Raw genomic sequence first — 24,535 nt, 5'->3', positions numbered from 1 at the left:
CGAACGTATTTGTCTGGACAAACCATGATACGCCTAAGGCTCTCTCCGTGGGAAGCACGTCGTTATCGAAATCGAGCTCTTTGACATCCTTTGTTCTAACTTCCACTGGAATCGATTCCAAGACTTCTCGATTGTTGCTGGTCCATTTGGTCAAATTGAAGGCCCCTTTTAGCATTCGATGACGCAAAAACATGTGTCACTGCAACACCGGCCGAAGGTAGGGACTTCAAACAATCGTCAACGTAGAAATTCTTCATAAGAGTACTAACCACATCAGTGGAAAACTAGTGCTTGTGGTCTTCAGCATTCCGCCGCATGGCAAAGTTAGCACACCTGGGCGACGAAACTGCGCCGAAAAGATGCACGGTCATCCAATACTCTTCTAATTTCTTGGAAAAGTCACCTTGGGGCCACCAAAGGAACCGCAGGAGGTCTCGATATGTTTCCCGGACACGCACTTGATGGAACAGATTGAACGTCACCCATTACCGCGACTGGGTCCTGGCGGGAACGAATCACCACACCCACCAGATTGTTGGTTAAGTCAGGTCCTTGGAACAGTCCATTGTTCAGAGACGTTCCATGGAACTGGGCAGAGCAATAAAAAAACCACACGTATTTTATCCGGCTTGTTACTATGGTAGACGCCGTGGTGCGGAATAAACCACACTTTCCCATCCGATCTCTCTAGGACATCCGGGGGAGCTTTTCTGCAAAACCTTCACTGATCACTTCTTCAAGGAAAGCAACATAGTCCTCGCCAAACTTTACATCTTTGGAGAATTTACGTTTGAGATAGAGAGTCCAGCGTTCTGTTTGACTCCTGTTTGCTGGCATCTGCAAGTTAGGATTCTTCAACAGTAGAGTTACCTGGTAATGACCATCTTCACACTTCACAGATGAATCCTCCATAATGTTCATGAACGTTAAGTCATCCCTTGACGTACTTAAACCATTTGAAGGGGATGCATCCGCAAAATCAGCACATGCTGCACACATAGGATGAGTTTCCTTACACTTAATGAAGAAACTTGAGGAGGGTACGTAATTCTGCTTCCTTCCAGTTGGGCAATTGATGACCCAGCCAAGGTCAACTCTAGTTGCATATGGACCACCATCACAAGCAGGGATAGCTTCTCTGGGCTGCAGGGCTTCAGGAACATTAGCTCCAATTAACAAATCTACTTTAGAATTCAACTCTGACAGGTGCACATAACCTAGCCATCGTTCCACATCCTCCTGTCTAGGGATTTCGTCCTTTGCTACAGGCAAGGCTGGTCTGGAAAGTACTTCCGACAAGGAAATGATATCATTCTCGTCCAAAGACTGGATTCGATGTCGGCAAAATAGACGTCGGACTGTTGTCGTTGACTTTCTTCAACCAAAGCCGCATTGTACGCGTCGTGAGCTTCAGTAAACCTCCGAAATAGCGACGTGGTTTCCGACAGTTTAGCTTTCAGCGCTTCCAGATTATTCTCATCCGTTAAAAGGGTGTCGATCTCTCTCCGTGTAGCGGTTAGAGAGGATAACACTCCTCCTCTTTGCTTACTGAGCGATCGAATCCGTTCAAGTACAATACCTTCTTGATCCACAGAAGAGCTAGGTTTACAAATACGTGCACTTGTGCGCTGTACAGGTTGGCCGTTTTTCTCGCCAGAAATTGACAAGTTTTCATCCGTACCGTTGCGAGACATCGTCCAACATTTAAACATAATCCAACAGTACGTATTCGTCTTTTTACAAATGTAGTCGCAAACTCAATTCACGCGTAATCCATCTTGCACAATAAACACACTTAATCGAAGATGAACATGGTAACTGAAAACTGAACAAAATTAAAAACACAGAAATGAGCATAAAATAACTTACAGCGAACGACAGGAGGAAAGCAGAAAAACAACAAAGCGAAATAAACGAGAAAGTTAAAAAGACGAATGCTACGACTTCGAAACCATAAGACGAACCGTAAATATAACAACTTGACCCGTTAACTTAAACTCGACCGAAAACTCAAAACTCATAAATTACACGCAACAGAATGTATACCGATATGCAAAATACGGAAATAGACTAATGAACAAAGGAAAACTAACACGAAACTATGAAACTAAAACTAAACGAAACGAAAACTTCTGGCGACTACCATGACTACACTTACATTTTCAAATTGAACTTCGGCGTAAAATTCCCGCAATACTTTAGCTAATTTTCCTCGACCGGAGAAACACAATTTAAGTGTAGGATGTTTCGTTTCTTGAAAAGACAACAAGAAGTTGCTCTCTTTGTATCTTCGCCTTGTGCACTGCAAACCTAGTGTCTGTTCACCTAACCATCCATTGACTTCTTTGGTCATCACTTCTCTAAGGATGACATCAGTGCAGGTGATAAGAAAATTGCATCCCTCATCAATGCCAGTTCCCTGAAAAATGCAACCGAAGAGGTTACAGCAACGCCTACAGCCTAGAATCTAGTTGATTACATGAGTTGCCATACGGATCCAAAACAATCGCAGGCTCCCCACCGTTTATCAAGGCCGGGTTGATGCCTTTGTTAACTTTTCAACCAATAATCCGGGCCAATAATGCTGTGCCCGCATGTCGTTACGCTTCAAGAAGTGAAAGATGCGACAGCCGCTGATGAAACATTGCAGAGTCTGGCAAGAGTGTTAGCAACTCAAAAGTGGCCGGAGGCTAGAAAAGATGTCAGCCAGTACCAACAAATCAAACAGGAGCTGTCAGTATGAAATGGCGTAATTCCGAGAGGAACCAGCATAATAGTTCCTGAGAAGTTACGAGATCGAATAATTAGGCTAGCCCACAGTGGCCACCAAGGGGTTGTTAAAACGAAGCAACTTCTGCGACATTCAGTCTGGTTTCCAGGGATAGTCAGAATGGTCGAGGAAGTTGTCAAAGGGTGCCTACCGTGCCAAGCTGCGAACCATGAACCAAAAGCAGTATCTGAACTTCTACAAATGCCCCCCTACCACTTGGCACGGGGCAAGAGTTCTCCATGGACTTCTGATTCTTCTCCAAGTTGAGACTACTTGAAGTCTGATGACTTCAGCCGGTATCCAGAAGTTGAAATCTTGAGGTCAACATCATCAAAGGCAGTGATTCCTCACCTTGACAGCATCTTTACCAGGCAAGGAATCTGCGACGTAATAAGAACAGACAATGGTCCACCATTTAACAGCGACCAAGTTTTCAAATGTTTGCAACTCAACTTGGTTTCAAACATCGCAGAATAACTCCTGAATGGCCCAGAGCAAATGGAGAGGCGGAGAGGCTGATGAAGACACTAGAGAAAACAGTTTGGACAGCCGTCATTCAAGCCAAGAACTGGAAGCAAGAATTGTTCAACTTTCTTCGACAGTACAATGCAACCCCTCATAGCACCACAGGGAAGTTTCCTTCGGAGTTGCTGAATGGACGAAAACTCAAGTCCACATTACCACTGGTGCAGTTTGATCAGGCATCTCCAGAGATCAGACAAGCTGATGCTAAGAGAAATGTTGAAACCTAAATGTTGGTGACACAGTATTGATAAAACAACCAACACAGAACAAGATGTCTACACCATTCAAGCCTGAGCCATTTGCGATCAAAGACAAGGAAAGAAGCATGATTTCAGCCCAAAATGCAGCACACACTGTAACAAGAAATGCATCATTCTTTAAAAAGCTGCCTTCCAACATACCTGTGTATCCTGTTCCAAATGACGTGGAAGAGAAGTCTACATCCAACATTGAGGCAGCTGAAGTAGTTGAACTAGTTGAACCACCTGCCCTTCACAGACCAGCAAGAGCAAGACTAGTGCCTGAACGTTTCAAAGACTATGTTACTTGGACATTGTTGAGATCAATGGCCTAAAAAAAAGGACCATGTTGCGTGAACATTTTTGGACTGATAGGTTTAGGAAGAAACATGTCGAGTTTCGTTTTTAAGCTCTACCTGGCTCATTATTCAGAGGAAAGGAGAGATGTACCGTATTTACTCGAATAAGCGCCGCGGCGCTTATTAAATTTTTCGCGCCTCAAGTGCGGCGCTTATTCGAGGGCGGCGCTTATTTGAGGGCGGCGCTTATTTAAAATTTGGACGCCACAAAGAATCAAATATTTTGCAGTTATCGAAAATAGCGTCTTCTGATTGTCAGTATTCGTCTCTTGCTGAAAAGAGAGTAGCGCTGGCTGTCCTGGCAAGGTTCGCGGCCTTCACAACATTTACAGAGCTACGTATTGTAAGAATGTTGGATAGAAAACGATCACTGTGAACTGCAAAGCATCGCTCTTGACGAAAAGAACTTTCCAAGTTTGTTTTTGAGTTGCTTTGAAGTGCAGTTTTTAGTAAAACGGAATTCTTCGAATAAGCGCCGCATCGGGACTGCGGCGCTTATTAACTTTTTTGACTCAAATGCGGCGCTTATTCGAGGGCGGCGCTTATTCGGGGGCGGCGCTTATTCGAGTAAATACGGTAGTGTCGTTGTATTGCGTTACTGTCATGCGCACTAGGGGAGGTCAGTCGGAGTATCGAAAAGGATTACTGTATTCACCGTATTGGAGAATAAAGAACAAGTCTTAACAATAACGGCTCCATAAAGGAAAACCCCTGTTACTTATATTTTGTTGATTATCTAATTTATCTTTACATAGCGTTGTTCTATATGTAGGTCTATTGATTGTCCTTTACTTCTCCAATCGATTAATTACATAATTCTTAGTCGTTTTTTAAAGATTCATTCATAGAGAAGATACATTCTGATTTTTTTCTTGAAAATATAACTTGACTTGGTAGTTTTAACAGCCGTTGGAAGGCTGTTCCAAACCTGAATTCTCTATATTTAATTGTGAATCTTCGTTGACAATCTTATGTAGCGGTTGTGGAAATCTCAATAGACCTTTTCGCTTGGGGGTTTTGTTGCCCCATTACAGACCATGTGATGATACTCTTGAGAATTCTTGCTTTCAAATTTTCAAATAGTCGCGTGAATGAATAAATTTTATGTGGATAAAAGGAAAATTCTCTAGAGTACATCACGTGGTCTGTAATGGGAAAACAAACCGCCCAAGCGAAAAAGGTCTATTAATGGTGAAAAATGCATCAAATGTCGCTGACAGCATTTTGTTAAAGAATCGAAACATAAATAAAACTGTTTTCTCTTTATTTCTTTGGTCAAAAAGAAGAATTGATAGCTTCTTAAAAACGGGAGGACTCTTGGTTAAATGGAAAACATCCCTAGTCGCTTCACAGTACGTAAACTGAAGTGAAAAGCCGGCATCGTGAGCTACTGTGCTCCGTAGAGGCTTTACTTGTTACTGTAAGGAAAAGAAGAAAGCTCGAAGGGGCTAGGTACCAGTATTTCACGCAATTCTTTTAGTTACTTTCAACGTCAAATCAGTCTGCTATTAGCAACTCACGGCTATATAACAAAAAGCGATAATTTCCGAGCATTATAAATTACACTTTCATACAAATTGACATAAACTTAAAAATTGTTTTCAAGGTTTGCTGAAAGCAATCCGTTTTAATCTCCTCCAATTTTGCCAATCCTTGGCCCTTTTTCTTCTGAGTTCTTTTACAGTTTTAAGGCGTTATTGTGATATTGTAGTTACTTCTATGACCAGTTGGTCGGTGCTGAGCCCCTTTAAGAAGAGATCTTTGGGCGATTGGAGTCTAACAACGAGGCTAGACGAACTTACGCTTTCGTGAGCATTCGGGTATCCTCACACAAAATCAAAGACATCTCACATGACAATGGACTCTGGAAGAGCTTATTTTATTTAACAAACACCAAATAACTCAACACTGTAGGAACAACATTTTAAACATCTTACTAATGCAAGGTTGAATGTTACAAATACCTTCGCATTTTGATTTAGCATGGCCGAATATACAATTATCTAACCTCGTATCCAACCTTCAAACGTTCAACAAAGGCTAACTGACAGAGATGACTGGGAACGAGGCAAATACCTGCGCGATAATCGGCCAAAATTGTAACCATGGTAACAGAATGCACATTTTGGAAAATGGTTACATTCCAACATACGTCACAGCTAACAGACCAATCACTTAACAACTTTGTTAGACGCTTTAAGCTTCAAAGAGAGTTGATGTTACTTAGAAGATTTTTTTTGTGTTCGTGTAGGCATGTTGTACCCTGACTCCTAGTCATACTTGTAAAATCCTTCCCCAGTCTTTCTCCCTAACTTGTTACGTGCTACGAGGTCGTTCACAATTTCGCTTGGGTTGAATAGCGGCTCGCTTGGGTACTTTTCATGCCAGCCTGAAAAAATAAACAAATGTTAAGTTTTTACGATCGGAGTTCCCCGGGTTTTTCAGAATAAAGCCGCTAGCAGTATTTGTCAGTAAAAACCCTCATTTAAAAGCAGCAATAGTTTTTTTTACCATCGAAGAACCCTGTCCCTTGGGGCACGTTTTATTCCCACAGATACAGAGGAACTCCTTTTAGCCGCGGTGTCCATGGTGGGTTCGTTGTTTTCATTGTTAATGTGTTAGAATCTTATTGAGCAGTACATTTCATGTAGTTATGTTTATTATGCTGTACAAGGCGGTTTTAACTTTTAAATCTGTGGATGCAACCCCAGTGTCACCATTCAAATAAAGGCTATCCGGCAGTACTTTCATATGGTACTGTTTTTATGCTGTACTTTGTGATTTTAATGTGGACAAAACAGTAGTGTGTGACCATTAAAGTTAAATCTACTGAGAAGTACTTTCATCCAAACGTTTTTGCTTCTAATCCCACGCTCAGAGACTACATACCATCAATAATAAACTTTGTCGTATCAAGTCCCACATAATCTGCAAGCTCCAGTGGACCCATTGGGTAACCTGACAATAAACAAACACCAATCATGTATTAAAAGGGAGGAAGGTAGGAAGAAGCTTTTGACCGCGCAGAGTCCCACGCTTTACGCGCGTGTTTTGCGGGCTCGTAACGCAGCTCACCGTTGGGTGATCGCACTATCATCCGCGACACCAACTACAAAGGACACCTCAAAATTAGTATTGTAGTTGGGTTACTTCACTTTAGGTCACAATACATGGCTCACAAAAGAAATTTGTGAAAAGGGGCAAATATGTCACTCAACACTGAAGGGAAGTGAATTGTACTGTGGCGCGAATTGTTAGCCTGCGTTACAGACAAAATAAACCCCGTCGCCTGGGTTTAGTTCGTCTGCAACGCGGGCTACAAATTGTAGGTAGCAGAATACTAGGCGATTCGGTTAAACGTCAGCTTCGGTTAAAATCTTTGTGTGGCTTTAAACGTAGAAAAAGTACCAAAGGTAAATGTACACATGGCTAGACTGCAGAAGATTGAATGGATTTTAACAGTTATGCTTAATATAATCCGTACGGCTAGGGAAGTGTTTTTAATTCTAAAAGGCAGGAGAATTGATCCCCAAGTGGTCTAAATATCCGCGAAGAAACTACTTGGAGTGTCACGCAATACTCCCCTCAGTGGGGTTACAGCGTTGCGTGACGCCCAAATAACGCTACCTTAGGGACCGTTCATTTTTTATGGGGTAGGGGGGGCTGGTGGGATTTGATAGATAGTCACTGTTATATATAATGACCCCCCCTTCTTCATCGAAAATTTTTGCCTGGCCCCCCCTCGAAATCAAATTTTTTTTCGATGACCCCCCCCCCCAAAAAAAAAAAAAAAATTAAAATATATCGAGCCTTGTGAATAAAGAATTTATCAGTGTACAAAAAACACATCCCAAATAGCTGGCATTGCCTCAACTGTTTATTGTGGATGTCGTCTGTTAGTATGGGTTGTCTGCACTTGTAACCAATAAGCTGTTGGGTTGAGTTAATGACATTTGGTACATAACAAAGTAGGGGGGTTCGGAGGCATGCTCCCCCGGGAAAAATTGAATTTTGAGAACCTCAGGAATGTTATTTTGGGCATTCTGGCAATTTTTTTTACTCTTACAGAAGCCTCTTTACAACACTTAAAGTACAATTATATTTAGTGACCCCCCCCCCCCCTTACAGGCCATATTTTTTTGGCTGGCCCCCCCTTTAAAGCCAAATTTTTTCGGATGGCCCCCCCTCAAATCCCACCAGCCCCCCCTATCTCATAAAAAATGAACCGTCCCTTATTACATGAAATTTTCGCGACACGTTAATTTCGCGATTTTGAGGTGCGCATATTTCGCGACACTTAAATTTTGCGATTTTGCGAAAGTTTTGTATTTTGAATCACTTAAATTTCGCGTTTTTGAGTAAGACATAATTGACATTTCCTTGGCAATATTATTTAACACGTCCTTGAATTAAATAAAACGACTTTATCAAAGGAACAATAACGTCAAAATTTACAAAAACGCAACAGCGAGACTTAATGTCAACGGTAACAACAGAGCAGTTCTCACAAGAATGTCTACAAGTAGGTCATGCTTGTACGTGAATTATTGTTCTTGAGTCAATTGACCGTAACATCCCTTTACATTGAAAATTCCTCCCTTCAGTGGTACTAAACTCATTTTTTCTTGATTATTGACATAATGTGAGTCACCTAATTTTCGCGTCATGTTATGTTCGCGACACTTATTATTCGCTTCACTTTAATTTCGCGATTTTTTATAAATCGCGAAATTAAAGTGTCGCGCGAAAATTTCATGTAATAAGGTATTTAAATCTGGCTTGCTGTAATGTAATGTTTAATAAAACTCATTGCAGTAAAAAACTGAATTCCAGAGTAAAACACAAGGTAAAAAAAAAAGTAAACTATTAATTACAATATATATTATATATACAATATAAGGTTCTATTATAAACAAGCTAGTTCGAGATTAATAGCGAGAAGTGACGAAGTCCTGAGAACGCTTCGTTCTGCAAGACTTGATGGTGCTACGACTTGTGCCGAACTTAAATCGTAGTTATGTACAATCTCCTCACGCTGTGAAATCGAAAGGAGACAAAACAATGAATTTGTAAGATGGCAACTTGGTCTAAATCCCCTATTAATCCTCTAAAAGAAGATTGCTATGAATAGCCACATAATTGTGCTCTTCTGTTCTCTTCTGTATGCGATCACTTCGAACTAGAATGAATATAAGAATTTAATTACAATTTAAAAATATTTTATGCGTATCGTTTAGCCATTGACGTATGCGTCAACTGTAAATAGTATATTCCAAATGTATTAACTTTTATTCAGGTAGAATTTTAAACAAATTTTAGTGTCAAGATAATTTTTGAATTTTCAGTTTTACAACCCTCGTTACAACAGCTCGACACTTTGATAATACGAATTGTTTGTAAAATGCAAAGATCTAGTTTTAATACAACAAGTTTTTATTTCAACATGCTGGGTTATCTTCAAGAATTAAAATACTGCTCTTGCTTTTAACTACCAGCATCTTAAACAATATTGATGCAACGTCAAGAAACTTATAATCTGCATATACTGGCCGGCTCCTGTTTGTCCACGATAGTGGTATTTTATTGCCGTACACAATAACCTTTCTAATATTTCCAGTACGAAGAATGCACGTTAATGGGAAAAAATGCAAAATGGAACGCATCATAAAGATTGAATGATAAATTCTTGGTAACAATGTTTGGTTTCCATTGTAACATATTGTCGTCGTGAAAAACGATTAGTTCGATCTTTCGTGTTTAACGCGCGCGTGTCACCCGTGTTCCTCACGTTCCACGCAAACCTCGCGAGTCGCGTAAACGATTTGCATTCCTGTAAACCAATGAACTATTAAACCCTAAGTTTTATCAGTCCATAAAGAAAGCACTTTTGTTTTGATAAAACTTGTCATGTTTATACAGACCAGTTTTTCAATTGTCTAGACACACACTAATGTACAACTTAAAAGTGTTCATTTCTTTAAATCACGCGCGGTACTGAGTGATATATTTCTACATTCCAATCAATAAAACTTCCAAATTAATTATATTACTTAAAGGTTCAAAAACGACCCGCGTCTGTTTAAATCTCCGCCCTTGCCTAATTTAGTCTACGCTTGGCGAACGAATACCTAATGACTAAAATAAAATATCTGCTAAGATCACCTCAATCATCCATATCACGTTTATGAGAAAAATATCCTTTGCGCAGACAAAGCTACATACAAAGATCGCTGTTATTTAAGAGCTTTGTTGACACAACGGATGTCTTAAAGAACTCAACAAACCACCTACAAAAATCAAAAATACTTTCGCATACAATTAGTTCTGCGTGATTTCTTCCAAGGCCAATATTTTGTACGTGCGTTTTCGCTTGTGTTTGTTATAACCACAAGCTTGCCATTCGTTGACCCATGAAGAAATGCTGACATTCTTTTTTTCTGACGAATGAACAATTGTTATAACATGTGTTCAGGTCTAAGTATGTCACGATTTCGAACGCTTGATCGGCCGCAGCGTATCGGTTTCATTCGAATAATAATCACACGTCCAGCGCTTCTGTTCTTTTGCTTTGCCACATGTTCACTAAATCAGAAACGTGTTCAGTTCTCTGCTGGTCTACTCCGTCAACTTGAGACTGACCGTTCGATTGGATAACTTGTGTCTTTTCTGATGAAACGTTTTCGCGGTCTTCGTGCGTAGACTGTGCTGACGCCGAGGGCAAATCCTTGGTGGAATTCTCGGCATTTTCTGCGTGTTTCACTAGCTCATCAGGCGCAGAGCTCAGCGCATTAGCGATCTCATCACGTTCAACCCATTCCTGATTCTTTTCCACCGAGGCGCTCACACTGCTTCCTATCCCGCTACTTTCGCTATCGGAAGAGCTGTCGTGTGCTCTGTTCAGGCTGCCCCCTCTAGCTCGTACCCCCTCCAGCCAGCTATCGCGTCTGCTCGAGATGCTCTCGGGTAGCGGCTGATAATTGAACTGTACGGGGCTAAAACCAGATTTGAGGTACGGGTTATTCACCTTCCTTCTCATAAAACTTGGCACATTTGCAGCCGCATGACTCCCAGACTCGCTATCTTCGCTCGTATCAGAATGAATCGATTCCGACCGCTCGTGCTTCGAGCCGTGATCAAAGGAATGTTGCGAGTGCAGCTCGAAGCTGTGGAATGGTCTCGGAAGGCTCCCAGCGAACGAGTGACGATAATAATTCGGTGCGGTGCGCCTGTTTTCTCTTCGTTTCACGACAACTTCGTCTGCCGCAGGTGCGTTCTCGTTTGCAGCGACTTCTACTGTTGCTGTCTTGTCCGCGACGTGAGGAGGCTCCTGTTCTTGACGATTACTTTCATCCCCTCCTTCGTCCAGCGCAGAAACGGGTTCTTCCGCCGATGCGCGTGTTAACTCAGCGCTTTCCAAATCCGCTGCCGTTTTCTTTCCATCAGCGTGATCTTGATCAGCACGCGCTTGAAGTTTACATTTGAGGTCACGGTTCTCCGCCTCTAATTCTTCAATTCTTTTCCTCAGTCTCTCGACCTCAGCTCGTAGTTTTTCGTTCTCTTCTTTAACGGACGCCAGCTCATTTTCAAGCAGGTCTGAACGACTAAGGGCTTTGGCTAATTGGATTTTCAAATCCGCTTTCTCGTGTTCAGTTTCCACAGAACGCATTCGTAACCGCAGCACTTCTTCATCTCGCTCTCTGAGCGAACGCGTTGCCTTATCTCGTTCGTCCATTAACACCTCGCACAACTGCTCCAATTCTTCTTTGCGCGTCTTCAATGAGTCGAAATCAGTTGTCGCCTGATCCACGTTAGCTACAAAATCGTTTTTCTCTTCGTCCGGCACAGGACTCGCATGGCCATTCACAAACTCACTTTCTACGGTCGAGGACGCCATCTCGTCGCCGTTAGAAACATCCAAAGGCTGTTTGAGCTCTTGAGCTTGGAGGGTCAAAGAACAATTCTCGATTTCTGCCGCACCGTTCTCCGATCGAACTCCATCGACGCCACCTTGATATTCCTCGCACTTGCCGTTATATCCTGTTAAACTTTCATCCAAGTCGTCCTCCATCTCTGCAGTTGGCGCTCTCCTATCTTCTGCCGCCATCAACAACGTCTTTAGCACGTTCTGTTCGTGACAACACTCGCGGTATTTGCTTTCGTAATCAGCGTGTGGTTCGTTCCACTCGAGATCTTCGCTCTCATTGGCGCTTTTCACACTTGCGTGAAATTGCCGCCTTGAACGAGCCTCTATTAACTTTTCCTGCCTTTTATTTGACAAACGACCGCGAAAAATGTCTTTCTTCCTTTCGCCGTGATCTTGCCGAAGCGATTCGCTTGCGCTTACGCTCTCGATGGTTCCAAGGTTGAGTTTTGCATAATCATCGTGGGCCGACTTGTTCCCTTTGTGCAGCGAAGTGACCGCCTTTTGTTCGTGTGAATGATACCCCGACGAGACAGTTTTTTGCCTGTTGGGCTCTTGGCTAACAATCTCGACCCCTTGTTGATATTTTCCGACGTAATCCTGCAGTTCTGTATTGACTGCGTGTGCCCCTATCCTTTGCCTCGCACTAAGAGTTCTTTTTTCGTCAAGTTCAGCGTCACCAAAATCGCATTTTTGTTGATAATTACGCTTAAATTCCTGAATGTTATGCTCGAGACCTCTTTTGTCCTCCGCCAGTGTTTTGATCATAACGTCACGCTTTTCAATCTCTCGCCGACTTTTGTCGAGTCGCAGCTGCAAATCTCGCGCGGTCTCGCGTACTGCGCGCGAGGCAGCTTTCTCGCGTGTAATGATTGTTGTGATTAGCGTTTGTTGTTTTTCCAGCTCTGTCTTGCAGGTGGCGTACTTTGTTTCTAAATCTGTGGCGACCTCGTGGAGCTTGCGGATTTCATCTGTGGACATTTCGCGGTGGGTATCCAGAATAAAATGATGATTTAGGGTCGACTTTTCGTGATTTCCACCATCTTTAAAACGTTTGTCAAAGACACTGGCACGGTCTGCATTGTCTTCTTTTACACTTTTCTTTCCTTTTTTCAACTCAGTCGACAATTCAGACTTCCCATCAATTAAAGTATCAATCTGGTTTTCAAGCGTAGTAATAATTTCCTGTAATTTCATCCGCTCTGCTTGGAGGAATTCCTTTTCGCTTTCAAGTTTTCTTATCTTACTCGCATACTCATAAGATTCCGCGCACAGTTGTGCTTCGCCATTTTTGACATCACCTCTTTCCCGCTGTATGCTTTCGAGCGCAATTTCGAAGTCAGCATTTTTCTCGTGCGTTTTCAACAGCTCTCGGTGTAAAGCTTCCTTTTTATTCTCCAAACTTTCATTTGTTGTTTCCAAATCCTTAACTTTGCAATGACACACCGACAAGTGCGACTCTAAATGGCAAGTCTTATCGTGGCAAAGCAAAATCTCTTGCTCTATCCGGTTTTCTTTTTCCAAAGAGCTGCAACACGACGTTTTTAAACGGCCAACTTTTCTCGACACAACGACAAACTCCTGTTGAAGATCGACCTTCCTTTTGTAAGAACTTCGTTCCACAGTCTCGAACTTTGCAATCTTCTTTCTCGCCAAGCAGAGTTCTTTTTCAAGCCGAAATGATCTCCCGTACCTGGTCATAACTTCTCCTGTGCGTTGTTTTTCCCTTATTTGCTTTTCGATTAGGAACTGGATTCCAGTGTAACGAAGGCTTTCTCTATTTCAACAAGAACAAGGCCTAGCTCGACGAAGTAAAAACGTTTTTCTAGATTTAAGCGCGCGGTTGAAGATTTCATGCCAACAGCGCCAGGCGAAACCAAAAGAAGTTTTGTCTTCGCAGCGGCCGTTGGACGGTTTTCCCGCCGATTGTCGGTCATTTCCCGCCGTTTTTGGTTACCCACCTAATCCGAAACACTGCCCGCAAAAGTTACCCGTACTGCGTGTGAAATAGACCTTTCATTCATATTAGCCTCTTTTACCCAAAACCGCCCAAAAACTGACAATTTAAAATTCCAAAGTAAAAGCATTAGCCTTAAGAATATATCAGAAAAGTCTCTACGGTCTAAATTTTGGTTGATGCCATTAGAAATTGAAGAGTAATTTCTTTATTGAATCCAATTTTATTAGCACCGCCAGCTGTTTTTGTGACTTACTTTGATTGCCGTCCAAAAAATTTTATTCCACAAAAAAAAAATTGTCTAACACCTTATATTCTCAACGTCATTGGAGAGAAAATAAAGACAAGTGGAGAAAAATATGTTTTCAACAATAACAACAAAACAGCTTACTTATGGCTGAACTTTTTTGGCAAATATAATATTATTCAATTCTTCACGAAAGAGCTTATCAATAAGTGATGAAGCTAAAAGTAAAGACGAAATGAATATATTAAAAGACGTTAGCTAACAATTTGTGCCGTTAAAACGGAAAACAAATGAAGGTCGATTGAAAAGACGAAAACGAGATTTTGGTGAGCAATTACCTCGGTGTTCATACTCCCCCCTTCGCCCCCCCCCCCCCCCCATTTTTCCTCCCCATTAAAAAAAAAAAAAAAAAAATTTTTAAAAAATAAACCCAAATTAAACAAAAATCTAAATCAAACCCACCCAGAAAAAATCTCACCCTTACCCAAAAAAATTGGAGGTATATGTTCATACATATCGAAGAAATGAATATGGCGTTAAAAGTTCGTCGATGACCCGTCTTAATCGTCTCCAGTCTCAAACCATCTCTGTTCTTATTTATTGTTAGTACACCTCAAAAAATAAAAAAAGATATCTTTTGCCTTTTGCACCTGTTTGAAGTGATTTGATTTTGCAGTTTATATGTTGTCGTTTCAAATTTTGCTATAAGCTAAAATCATGTTCCTAGGTAGCTGCACACACGAAAGACAATTATAAACGGCAAAAAACTGTGCCAAGAAAAAATTAAACCAATTAAAAAATTTAAAACCACAACATATTCACCATCTTTGGCTCGAAATCTTGTTTTCAAGAACTCGTTAACGTGATGGTAACCTTAATGGCGACAAACTGACGTGACACCTATCGTAAAAGTCGCGTAACATGTGATTGGTGGGTTAAAATTGGAATCTCTTCGGGACGATTACGAGGATTTGCCGAAGACGAAATCGTTCACAATACTAAAAAGCCCCAGTAAGCAGTCGTCCGGAGAGGTCTGGGCTGTAGTCTCAAAAGTCAGCCGTCCTCTCGCACGTGCCGCTCCATTGGGGGGTTGGGACGAGAGGACGGCTGTCATTTCAGACTAGACTGGGCTGCAGTAAAATTTACAATACTTTGATAAAGGACAGAAGTTCCATTGTTATTTCATTCAATTTGGCAAAAATACTGCCTGGGAAATAATAGCTCCACAGAGATCCATGTGGTTTCTCTGGTTGGTTGTAACTTGCATGCGAAATTTCAGAAAGTAGCAACAGCAATACAAACAAGTAAAAGTCAAAACAAGCAATAACTAATTTTAATGTGTGTTAGCCTGTGCAGCTGTAGCTGGCGGAATTTCGTGTGTGGCTGTTTTGTATTCAAAACAAACAACTGGGCGTGAAATCCCACCAGTATCCCGGTCTAAATGAGTGTCAACACCCCTTCTGTCTACCCCTTGCAATGTTAAAAAAAGCAAAATGCTCTTATGTACCAGTTTTGAAGCTTGTTGTCAACACTCAACAGGGGTGGGGGGAGGCAAAATGTGTGAACAAAGTACTTCAACAATGCGATCAGCTTTTTAGTTGTTGCTTGCAATGAACAATAACTAAAACAAGTTTCTTACCTGCTCCAAGCTTCATTGCTGTGTCAATATCCTTTGCTGATGCGTCACCTGCAAAAATGGATAGTTTTGTTTTCCCGTTGCGAACCAAACGTTACGTCACGCAGTTTAAAGCAATTTCAGCACTGACCAACTGGTCACAGAATTTTCCATCAGTGATTTCAGTGCAATTTGTGCTCCAACAAAACTGGGAAATTACCCAATGTATCAGAATCTTGTGAGGTTCAAATATCATCTCCAAGAATTGACTGAGCCTGCAGTTTTTGTCAGCAGTGTTGCCAGGAAACACAACATATCCCAAAGCAACAAGCGGATTTTGCAAGTCTTGCAACTTTTTGATAGCTTTGAGTGTCTTTATATAAGAATTTGCCAGAATGTCACAAAGTTGCCCTGCAAAAATCTTTCATTGTCAAATCATGTCAAATTCTTCAAATCTTGTCATTATAACAAGGTTTAGACACTTTAATTTTCTTTTCTTTCAGAACTGTTACCTCTCTCAAGCATTCTGACAGATTCCATTATGTATGGAACAAGCAGTCGATTAACAATGAACCCAGGGGTATCCTGCAAGTAAAGAAATATAACACAAAATTATTAGTCAAGAGAGATGCACGATGATGACCAATGCAACAATCAGGTGTATGCCCTGATAGGGGCCTCCCAAGTGCACTGTAACTTGGGTGGCCTAGCACACACACTACTCACTCAAAAAAAAAAAAAAAAGGGGGAGAAAAAAAAAGAAAAAAAAAAAAAAATGTAGAAAAAAAAAGGGGGGGGGGGGGGGGGGATTTCGTTTTCGGGAATTTTTTTGGGTAGGAATTAAAATTTGGCAAGTATGTTTTGATTTAAGTAGGAACTTTTTGGGGTATTAAATACAAACTAAAAATTTGTGGTAGTGCTTTGGCTGCATAGTGTATGAATTAAAAATATAAAAAAACATGTTTTGCTGTTGATTTTGTTGTGGTCAAGTTTTGGTCTAGGGATTATTTGAGATCTTGATTTTTTGCTGTCATTCAATCATCCCTGTCACTTGAGATCCCAAGTACCCCCCTGGGGTGAATTTTCTTTTCATCAGATCTAAACTTAAGGAAGCTGAAATGTATTGTACTAAGAACTGCAGCTCTGATTGGCTTAAATACCAAAGGTTGGAATTATTTGTTTGGACAATAGCCAGCCACACTATATGCCCAAGTGGTCAATGGCTTGGCCATAACTACACTCACTATACATTAATTTTGCATTGTGCAGTTCCAGAAAATATCCATACCCACCCCATGGATGGTCAATGGAAATTCCAAGGGGGTGGGGGGTCTCAAAAGTCCAAAAATTTAAAGGAAAGTATGAAAATTATCTGGAATTTCCAGCTGGGTGGGGGGATTCAAACCAAAAAGCCTTCTGTGGGAGGGGTATGGATATTTTCTGGAACAACACATTCACTACTAACCTTACAAGACACTGGTACTTTGCCGAGCTCCTTGCTGAACTGGAACAGGGCATCAAATGTCTCATCTGTTGTTTCTGGAATACGAACAACCTACAAACGATGCAAATTAAATTAAAAAAACAGACGTAAAATACTGAGTGTTCCTGTGTAGTTGGGTCAACATTAAAGCAAACAGATCTGAAGGGGCTGAAAATTTGGGGTGAGAGGATCAAGTGGTGATGGGCATTTCTTCTTTCTTTGTAATTGTTTACCCCTACCTCTTCCTCAGAAAGAGGAGGGAATAAAGCAAAGGTGGGGCCCTTTTTTGCTCTAAAGGGTGGAGGGGGGGGGGGAAGAAGTTGCTAGATGCACCACCTAGTGAGTGTTCTTGTATGGGAGGTATCCCCTTACTAGAGATTAGAAAGGTAGTGCTTGTATGTGGCTGAGACCACAAGTCAGACTGTGTCTCCCTCAGAGAAAATGTCCCATAGTGTGGCTACAAGTACAGCCCAACCTTCTGCAAGGGGATACCCTTAGGACCAGAAAATGTGCCTAGTTATGGAGGTTGAAAATTTATTGTTTGCATGTGGCTGCTGGGATTACATGGAAAGGTCCAATTTCAGGAGGTAACCAAATCCAAAATAAATGATTAAGTGAAAAATAAATTGAGCAAACCTCAACCAATTTCATTAATGGAACAGGGTTAAAAAAGTGAAGTCCTCCAAATTTGTCCTTTCTTTTTGTGACACTTGCTATTTCATTTATTGGCAGAGAAGATGTGTTGGAGGCGAAGATGGTGTGACTGAAAAAAAAAATCAAATGAGGAATAAATTTAAAACTTTATAGTTTGACCCAAGTGCTAACAAATCATTATAAGGTTTAACAATCAATTGGTCTTTCTTTAGTATAGTTCCTCCTTTAGTAAGAATGCACACATTCTCCACATCACAGGATGGTTCTGCAGTAAAATTGGATTGTCTAAGCTTTCTTTATGTGGTTCATTCAGTTTAGTTTACAGATTTACAGGATTTACATTGCTTAAAGCATTCAGCCTATGGTATACTACTTAATACACTGAAGTATAGTTGAAGCTCCTCTGGTGGCCACTCAAGTAAGCACTCTGCTCTCCTCAGTGACTACCATCACAAAACCTTTAAGCTGCTTCTTAGTAAATGCTAGTAAATGGCAAAAAATTCGAATTAATAAGTTGCAATTGACACGGGCTAAAAATATTGTTTTGGACATTTCGGCCACTACTGTTGCCTTCTTCAGCAAGATAAAAATGCAAATGTTCAACGGCATCCTGTTAAAATATGTAACGACAGTGCCGTAGCAAGGGGAGGGGCCGGGGGGGCCCGTGCCCCCCCAGTTTTTTTCCCAAAAAGGAAAAACAGACCTGTATAAAATGTTGAAAATAACATTTTATCTCCCGAGAGGTTTGAAACAAAAACATTTGTAGTTCTTTTCATTTTTTTAACGTACGTAGGGTGATGCACAACAATGTTAAACGGCCAAAAACTAAAACAAACCAGAAATTAAGACCAGAACGTACTATGATGACTCTGAAAGGTGAAACATTTGCTGGTTTCAAGATACAGAGACAGTCGCTTTTCTATTTTTGCAATTGACGTTGCAAGTGTTATACTCTCTTCAGTGGTTTGCTGAGACAGTGTAGGAAGTAAATAATTCGCGATATGCGTAAATCACAAATAGCTCTTGGAGAATGCTGGAAATAGCATTTCCAAGCTTCTAGATTTCAAAATTTTCTGAGAGGGCATGCCCCCAGACCCCCCTAGCGGTTCGCGCCTCCGGCGCTCACTTGCCCCTCCACTTATTTTACCCTTGCTATGGCACTGAACGAATGTGTGAAAATTTGCAGGGTAGTTACTAGTGGCAAGGGCTTTCGCTACTCCCTCACTGGGGATCCCATCGGACAACCAAAAATTTGTTGGAAATGGTTGCCTTGGAATACAAAGAAATTGTTGTAGAGGACGAACTGTAGAAGTGCCATGATATTTTGGATGGACAAATTGGTTCTCTCCGGTAGTGATTGGTCAGAATTCTGACCAATATGAAAGAACACGTAAAGGCCATCGCAACATTGGATAAAAACTCTTTGTTGGCAAAACACCATATGCTTAACGACCATCAAATAGATTTGGAGAGCGTCGAAATTGTTGACAGGTCAACGGTGTGGAAACAACGACTAATTCTTGAAGCTTGGCATTCTGTGCGAGATAGGAACGCTATAAACGAACCAAAGCGCTACCAAACGTTTACAATAGCATTAAGAATTCATAGACTCATTAAGAATGCTCTAGAGACTTTTGTTGCACTCGGAAAGTTCATTTAGTTTTCACACATTCGTTACATATTTTAACAGGACGCCATTGAACATTTGCATTTTTATCTTGCTGAAGAAGGCAACAGTAGTGGTCGAAACGTCCAAAAACAATGTTTTTAGCCAGTGTCAACTTATTAATTCGAATTTTTAACATGCCTGGCTACAACCCGAACATTTTTAGTAAATGGCACTTTATTTGTAAAATGTCTTTGGTATTTTAGAAGCCCTTGTAGGCAACAAACTCCTACCATTTCAATGAGTGGTAGCTCATTAAGCCATCAACTCCACTTTTTCCAAATCCCTAAATATATGGTCTCTTAAAACTTATGACTGTCAGTAATGATCTGTAGCTATACCTGGGAGCAGCTTTGTCCAGCTCTGTAAAGAGTTTGTGTTTGGTGCGTATGTTTTCCACTATGGCTTCTATCACCAGATCTGTTTCAGCAATATTTGCTGTTGGGTCTGTTGTGATATGTATCCTTGAAAGAGTTTCAGCAACAAAGTTTTTAGCACCCTGCAATCAAATAAGTATTGGATGTAAATGTATGTTACAAACATTAAAACAACCCTCCAAGTTTATTTTTAGTGCAGAATACACTATTGTGATGGTTTGGTGGGTTGTCGTCTGCTAAACCCCTAAACCACTAAACCACTAAACCGCTAACGTGGTGTAAACTTTTAATCACCAATTAATTAATTAATATCAATTAATTAATTATTTCTGTTAGGGGGTAGGGGGTAGGAAGCAACAGACCGTGTGCCCTTGGTAGAATGGGAAGTATATTTACGATACAATTGAAGAGCTCAAAGGTATATATTTGTTTCAGAGAGTAATATGCTCTCCTTGTGGTACTATTCTATCTGGAAGAAAATACTTTGTGCTAAACGCATGCGCAGATTAATAGACCTCATGAACATCGCGTAATTCTTCCTGCGGAAGGATTCCTGTAGACTCCGTGACGCCAAGTTAAAACTGCAAATTAATTGAATTAGACACTAAGGCGTCATAGCAGTTCATGTGAAACAATTCTTGTTATGGCAATGCCGTTTTCTTAGAATACATGTAGATGATCTGTTGTAGCATCTCATAATTCAAAAAAAACAAATTCTTAAATTAATCGATAATATCTGTGTTATAATCGATGTCGCCCTCTTTGCAGAAAATAAATCAAGTTACCATGTCATCATGTTACATCCGTTTTTGACAAAAACAACAGTATCATGTTACATTCGTTTTCAAGGAAAAGGAAAATTATCTCGTTTGCTGTTTCAATATCAAACTGAAATTCAAACTAACAAAAATTAAAATAACAGGGACGTGTTTAGAAATTTTGTATCAAAGCCTAACGTGGTGTGCTTTTCAATGCGGTAGAATTATTGTAGAATCCGTAGAGTTAATTTAATTAGACTTTACGGCATCACAGCAGTCTACGAGAAAAACAAAGGTATCATGTTACAAACCTTTGCACGAAAAGCACAAATATCACGTTTGCTGTTTCAATGTCAAACTGAATTCAAACTAACGAAAATTAAAATAACAGAGACGCGTTTAGAAATTTTATATCAAAGCCTAACGCGATGTGCTTTTCACTGCAGTAGAATTCTTGCTGAATCCGTGGCGTTAATTTAATTAGTCAAAGGTATCATGTTACAAACCTTTGCACGCAAAGCACAAATATCACTTTGCTGTTTCAATATCAAACTGAATTCAAACTAACGAAAATTACAATAACAGAGACGTGTTTAGAAAAGTTTGTATCAAAGTCCAACGTGGTGTGCTTTTAAATGCGGTATGATTCTTGTAGAATCCGTGGCATTAATTCAATTAGACTTAAATTAGAGTCATATTACATAAGTATGCACGAAACTAAAAGTATCACGTTTGCTGCTTAAAAACTGTCAAATCAACAAAAGTGTACATAAAACACAACGGTTCAAATGATTGAAAACTTCCTTTACTAAAAAAATCGACTCTTAATTGAGTCAACTGGTCGGCCGCGTCTGGACTTTTCAATAAGGGAAATCTTTCTTCCGGATGAAGGTGTCGCGTGATTTAGTTGTCACGTTTGGTCTTTCAACATCTTACAAGTACATATGAAACAGAGTTTCAGACTGAAAGGTGATCTCATTTGACTTATTCTCAAGCGAAATTACCCTGGAAAATTATTATCATGCTGTCAATTGTTGGCCATATTGCATTCTGCACTGTCCTTTGAGTCTCTGAGTTTCCTTAGTGGCCATTTGGCCACTGACTGCTCAAGTTTGGTAGCCAGTGAAACATTTTAGTTGCTAAATTAAGCTTACGTTTTCAATCATTCTTCTCAATTTTAGTCACCAGGCTGGCGACTTCGTTTCCAATTTAGTTGCCAGCTCCAAAATTTTAGTTGCCATAGTTGCCATGGGACTAAAATGGTCTTAATTTGGAGGGGTTGTAATAGAACTAGAGTCTGTTCCCAATTTACTTTTTACAAGTGTTTTGCAGTGTTCCAGTTAAGTTTTTGAAGTAAGGGGTCACAAAATTTATCAGACGGGTCAACCATCCCGGTGTATGTACATTTGTAGCGCCTTGTTAGGTGAAAGGGTCGGGTAAAAAGTTTCCCTTTTTGTAGGGACGGGTATGCGGCACTTGACGAGAAAAATTTTAAGTGTTATGCTTCTGGGTGCTATCTGGTAAGCATTTGGACTAAAAAATGAAAATAAAGCTAACTGATTTATTAAAATTATCTACTTAAATTGTAAAATAATAATTATTAAACTTTTGTGCCTACTGGATAATGCGTTAGAGTCTTGGGTTTAGAGGTCTGGCTTCTGGTCCTTATGTTCTGTCCTTGAATAAGGACTCAAAGTCTGCATTAAAGCCTAGTGGTTCATTAGGCTGGAGCTTATCCTGACTTCAGTAGCATGAAGCGAGTAGGTGTATTTTTACTCCTCCCTGGATGGGATGTTACATGTAGTCCGTCCCACGGTTACAACCCCCCCCCCAGCATTAAACTTGCCAGTAACCATTTATACACCTGGGTGAAGAGAGGCAGTATGAGAGTATAGGTGTCTTGCCTAAGGACACAAAACAGTGACCTTGGCTTGGGATGGTACCCAGACCACTCGTTCTGGAGTCCAGCGCACTAACCATTAGCCAACATGAAAGCTACTTGCCCAACAGCCATTACAGGAAAATCTATTGGTCTTGGGCTGGCAAACATGACTTTTTTGAGTCCTTAATACAGACATCATGCATGCTTTAACTGCCATCAATTAATTTGTTTTATTTTTTTAAAAATCATGAATACAAAAGCCTACCTCTGGGTCATCTTTGAACTTTTTCTTAGCGACTTTTCCAAGGCTTTTCTCAATGGAGCCACACGATTTTGTCAGGATCGCATTGGTTTGATCAACCATTGTAACCTGGTGATTTGTTGCTGCTGCTACCTAGAATTAAATTTAACATTATCAAAGAGTAGATGTTAGTTATAAGCCATGGAGTAGCTGACAACTTCTGTGTTGAATGATTGTTCAACAAAAAGTTGTGTTATATCTTGTAGCTTGACATCCGCTATACAATACTTTTCGCGAGCAACATGCAAGGCCAAGCGCTGTCTCCTAGTTGCTTAAACAGACCGACCAGACAAGCCTATTGTATGTAAAGATGTGTTCATGTCTGTCCCCACTGAATTTAAATAGAAGTCATCGAAGACATAATTTGACTCTTTCGTTACTTTACACTTTGTCTCAGTCCTTCTAAGTTTCCAGGAGAATTTTGCTTCAATTTTTTTTTCGGCGATTTGTTGTTAACTTGATCTCTGTTCATTTATTCCTGTAGCTTGTTCCCAGTCTTATTTGGTTCCATTGATAGGCCGATTGCAACAAAAAGTGGTACAGATTCTGCCAAAACCCCTCATGACACAAGGGGATAGAAAAGACATCGGCTAAAAATGATGTTTTTTTAAATTCTACTCCAATCTTTACACAGTTACAACAGTGGCAGCTTCAGGTGAAAAGATTTGTTAATTCTGAGGGAAGTCAGGGTTACTCAAACACCCTGAAAATTCCAGGGGGTGGTGGAAAGTAAAGAAAATTATGGAGGGGATATTCTCCAGAACCACAAATGGCAAAAACTCTCTATTTGTGGGTAATTACAATATTCAGTCAAGCATATCTTGTCCTTCACACATTATAAATAAATAAATAAAAAACATATAATTTTAATTATTGAAGATGATTCCAATGAAATACGTGCACTAAACCACGAAAAAGCTCTACATTGTTCTGATTGTTTTAAAAAACCCACAGGTGTACTTAACATCAAAATATTATGTTAAAAATTTAAGTTTGAACCAAAGTTTCAAAATGATTTCCACTGTGGAAATAAGATATACATGTATAATCTTTTTCGCTGTAAGGGGCAAATTCATAAAATGATTATCCGAATTTATCGTGAAATAAACCTTTAGATCTAGTTTATTAAACTTAGCTTAGCTTTCAAATAAGATTAGCCTGTCTTTTTAAGGTCAATACTTGTCCAGGAATGACCAAATAACTTCACGTATATACATTTCTTAGTGCATAATGAATCAGAAATTATTTAAAGCCCAAATTAATGATTTCTATCCATTCATTACCTGAGCAATTCCAGCACCCATAAGTCCACTGCCGATAACCGTGACATTTTTAATGGCATTGTGACTTGAAGATGTACTAAAAAACGCTGAAATCGCAGCCAAGTTCTTCCCCAATGACGGCTGTCTCAGAATCTGAGCAGATGGCAATTTTGAGGCCGTGCAGCGAAAGAGAGAGGCCATATTTTGAGAAAAATGCTACAAGTCACGAAAACAGTGTTCGAGTGTGGAACGTGGAAGGGCGAAGCAACAAGGGACTGGGAACAAAAGGTCAACGTCCACTTTGTAGCGGCACCATTGACTGACCGCTTGCATTCGATTTGCGTTTCACCGTTTCCAGGGAAAAAAAAATTCTGTACAAACGGTAAACCGGATTTATTGAATTTACTAATTACATAGCTGAAAACCAAATAAACACACAACGACTGAATACCTGACAAAACGCACGGTTCGTGTATTAGAAAATTAGAAGAAGCGATCGATCGAAATTCCCGCTAAAAA

At 40.3% G+C, this 24,535-nt stretch overlaps 3 protein-coding genes across 3 annotated transcripts in view; 1 reads left to right on the top strand and 2 right to left on the bottom strand.

Annotated features, from left to right (window-relative positions):
• Nucleotides 1-1,961: 1,961 nt before the first annotated feature.
• The window catches only part of LOC144665488 (uncharacterized), a 30,653-nt gene continuing 8,079 nt past the window's right edge, over nt 1,962-24,535 (top strand). Inside the window, exon 1 of the mRNA XM_078526720.1 lies at nt 1,962-4,460. Within this exon, the coding sequence (XP_078382846.1) occupies nt 3,567-3,869 (303 nt within the window). The 5' untranslated portion in view covers nt 1,962-3,566 and the 3' untranslated portion in view covers nt 3,870-4,460. The remainder of the gene's footprint in view (nt 4,461-24,535) is intronic.
• Nucleotides 5,741-24,286, bottom strand: LOC144665481 (hydroxyacyl-coenzyme A dehydrogenase, mitochondrial-like). The gene is made up of 9 exons (XM_078526712.1): nt 24,038-24,286; nt 22,719-22,847; nt 19,778-19,935; nt 17,753-17,879; nt 17,099-17,188; nt 16,146-16,218; nt 15,658-15,705; nt 6,783-6,851; nt 5,741-6,282 (listed from the first exon to the last, which is right to left on the bottom strand). The coding sequence occupies exons 1-9, from the start codon at nt 24,215-24,217 to the stop codon at nt 6,164-6,166; spliced, it is 993 nt and encodes a 330-aa protein (XP_078382838.1). The 5' UTR covers nt 24,218-24,286; the 3' UTR covers nt 5,741-6,163.
• Nucleotides 9,157-14,240, bottom strand: LOC144666936 (uncharacterized). Its single transcript, XM_078528376.1, has one exon. The coding sequence runs from the start codon at nt 13,513-13,515 to the stop codon at nt 10,432-10,434; it is 3,084 nt and encodes a 1,027-aa protein (XP_078384502.1). The 5' UTR covers nt 13,516-14,240; the 3' UTR covers nt 9,157-10,431.

The sequence above is a fragment of the Oculina patagonica genome, chromosome 9, assembly GCF_052425735.1.
Source record: "Oculina patagonica isolate OP01 chromosome 9, crgOcupat, whole genome shotgun sequence".
Lineage (NCBI taxonomy): Eukaryota > Metazoa > Cnidaria > Anthozoa > Scleractinia > Oculinidae > Oculina > Oculina patagonica.
Note: the sequence above shows the minus strand (reverse complement) of the source record. Positions and strands in the feature narration are given on the sequence as shown.

Coding starts and splice junctions, on each gene's coding strand:
- LOC144665481 (XM_078526712.1), bottom strand. CDS start 24,217: ATGGCCTCTCTCTTTCGCTGCACGGCCTCAAAATTGCCATCTGCTCAG. Junction 22,848..24,037: donor TGGGTGCTGGAATTGCTCAG/GTAATGAATGGA, acceptor ATTTAATTCTAG/GTAGCAGCAGCAACAAATCA. Junction 15,706..16,145: donor TGTCAGAATGCTTGAGAGAG/GTAACAGTTCTG, acceptor CCATTTTTGCAG/GTGACGCATCAGCAAAGGAT.
- LOC144666936 (XM_078528376.1), bottom strand. CDS start 13,515: ATGACCAGGTACGGGAGATCATTTCGGCTTGAAAAAGAACTCTGCTTG.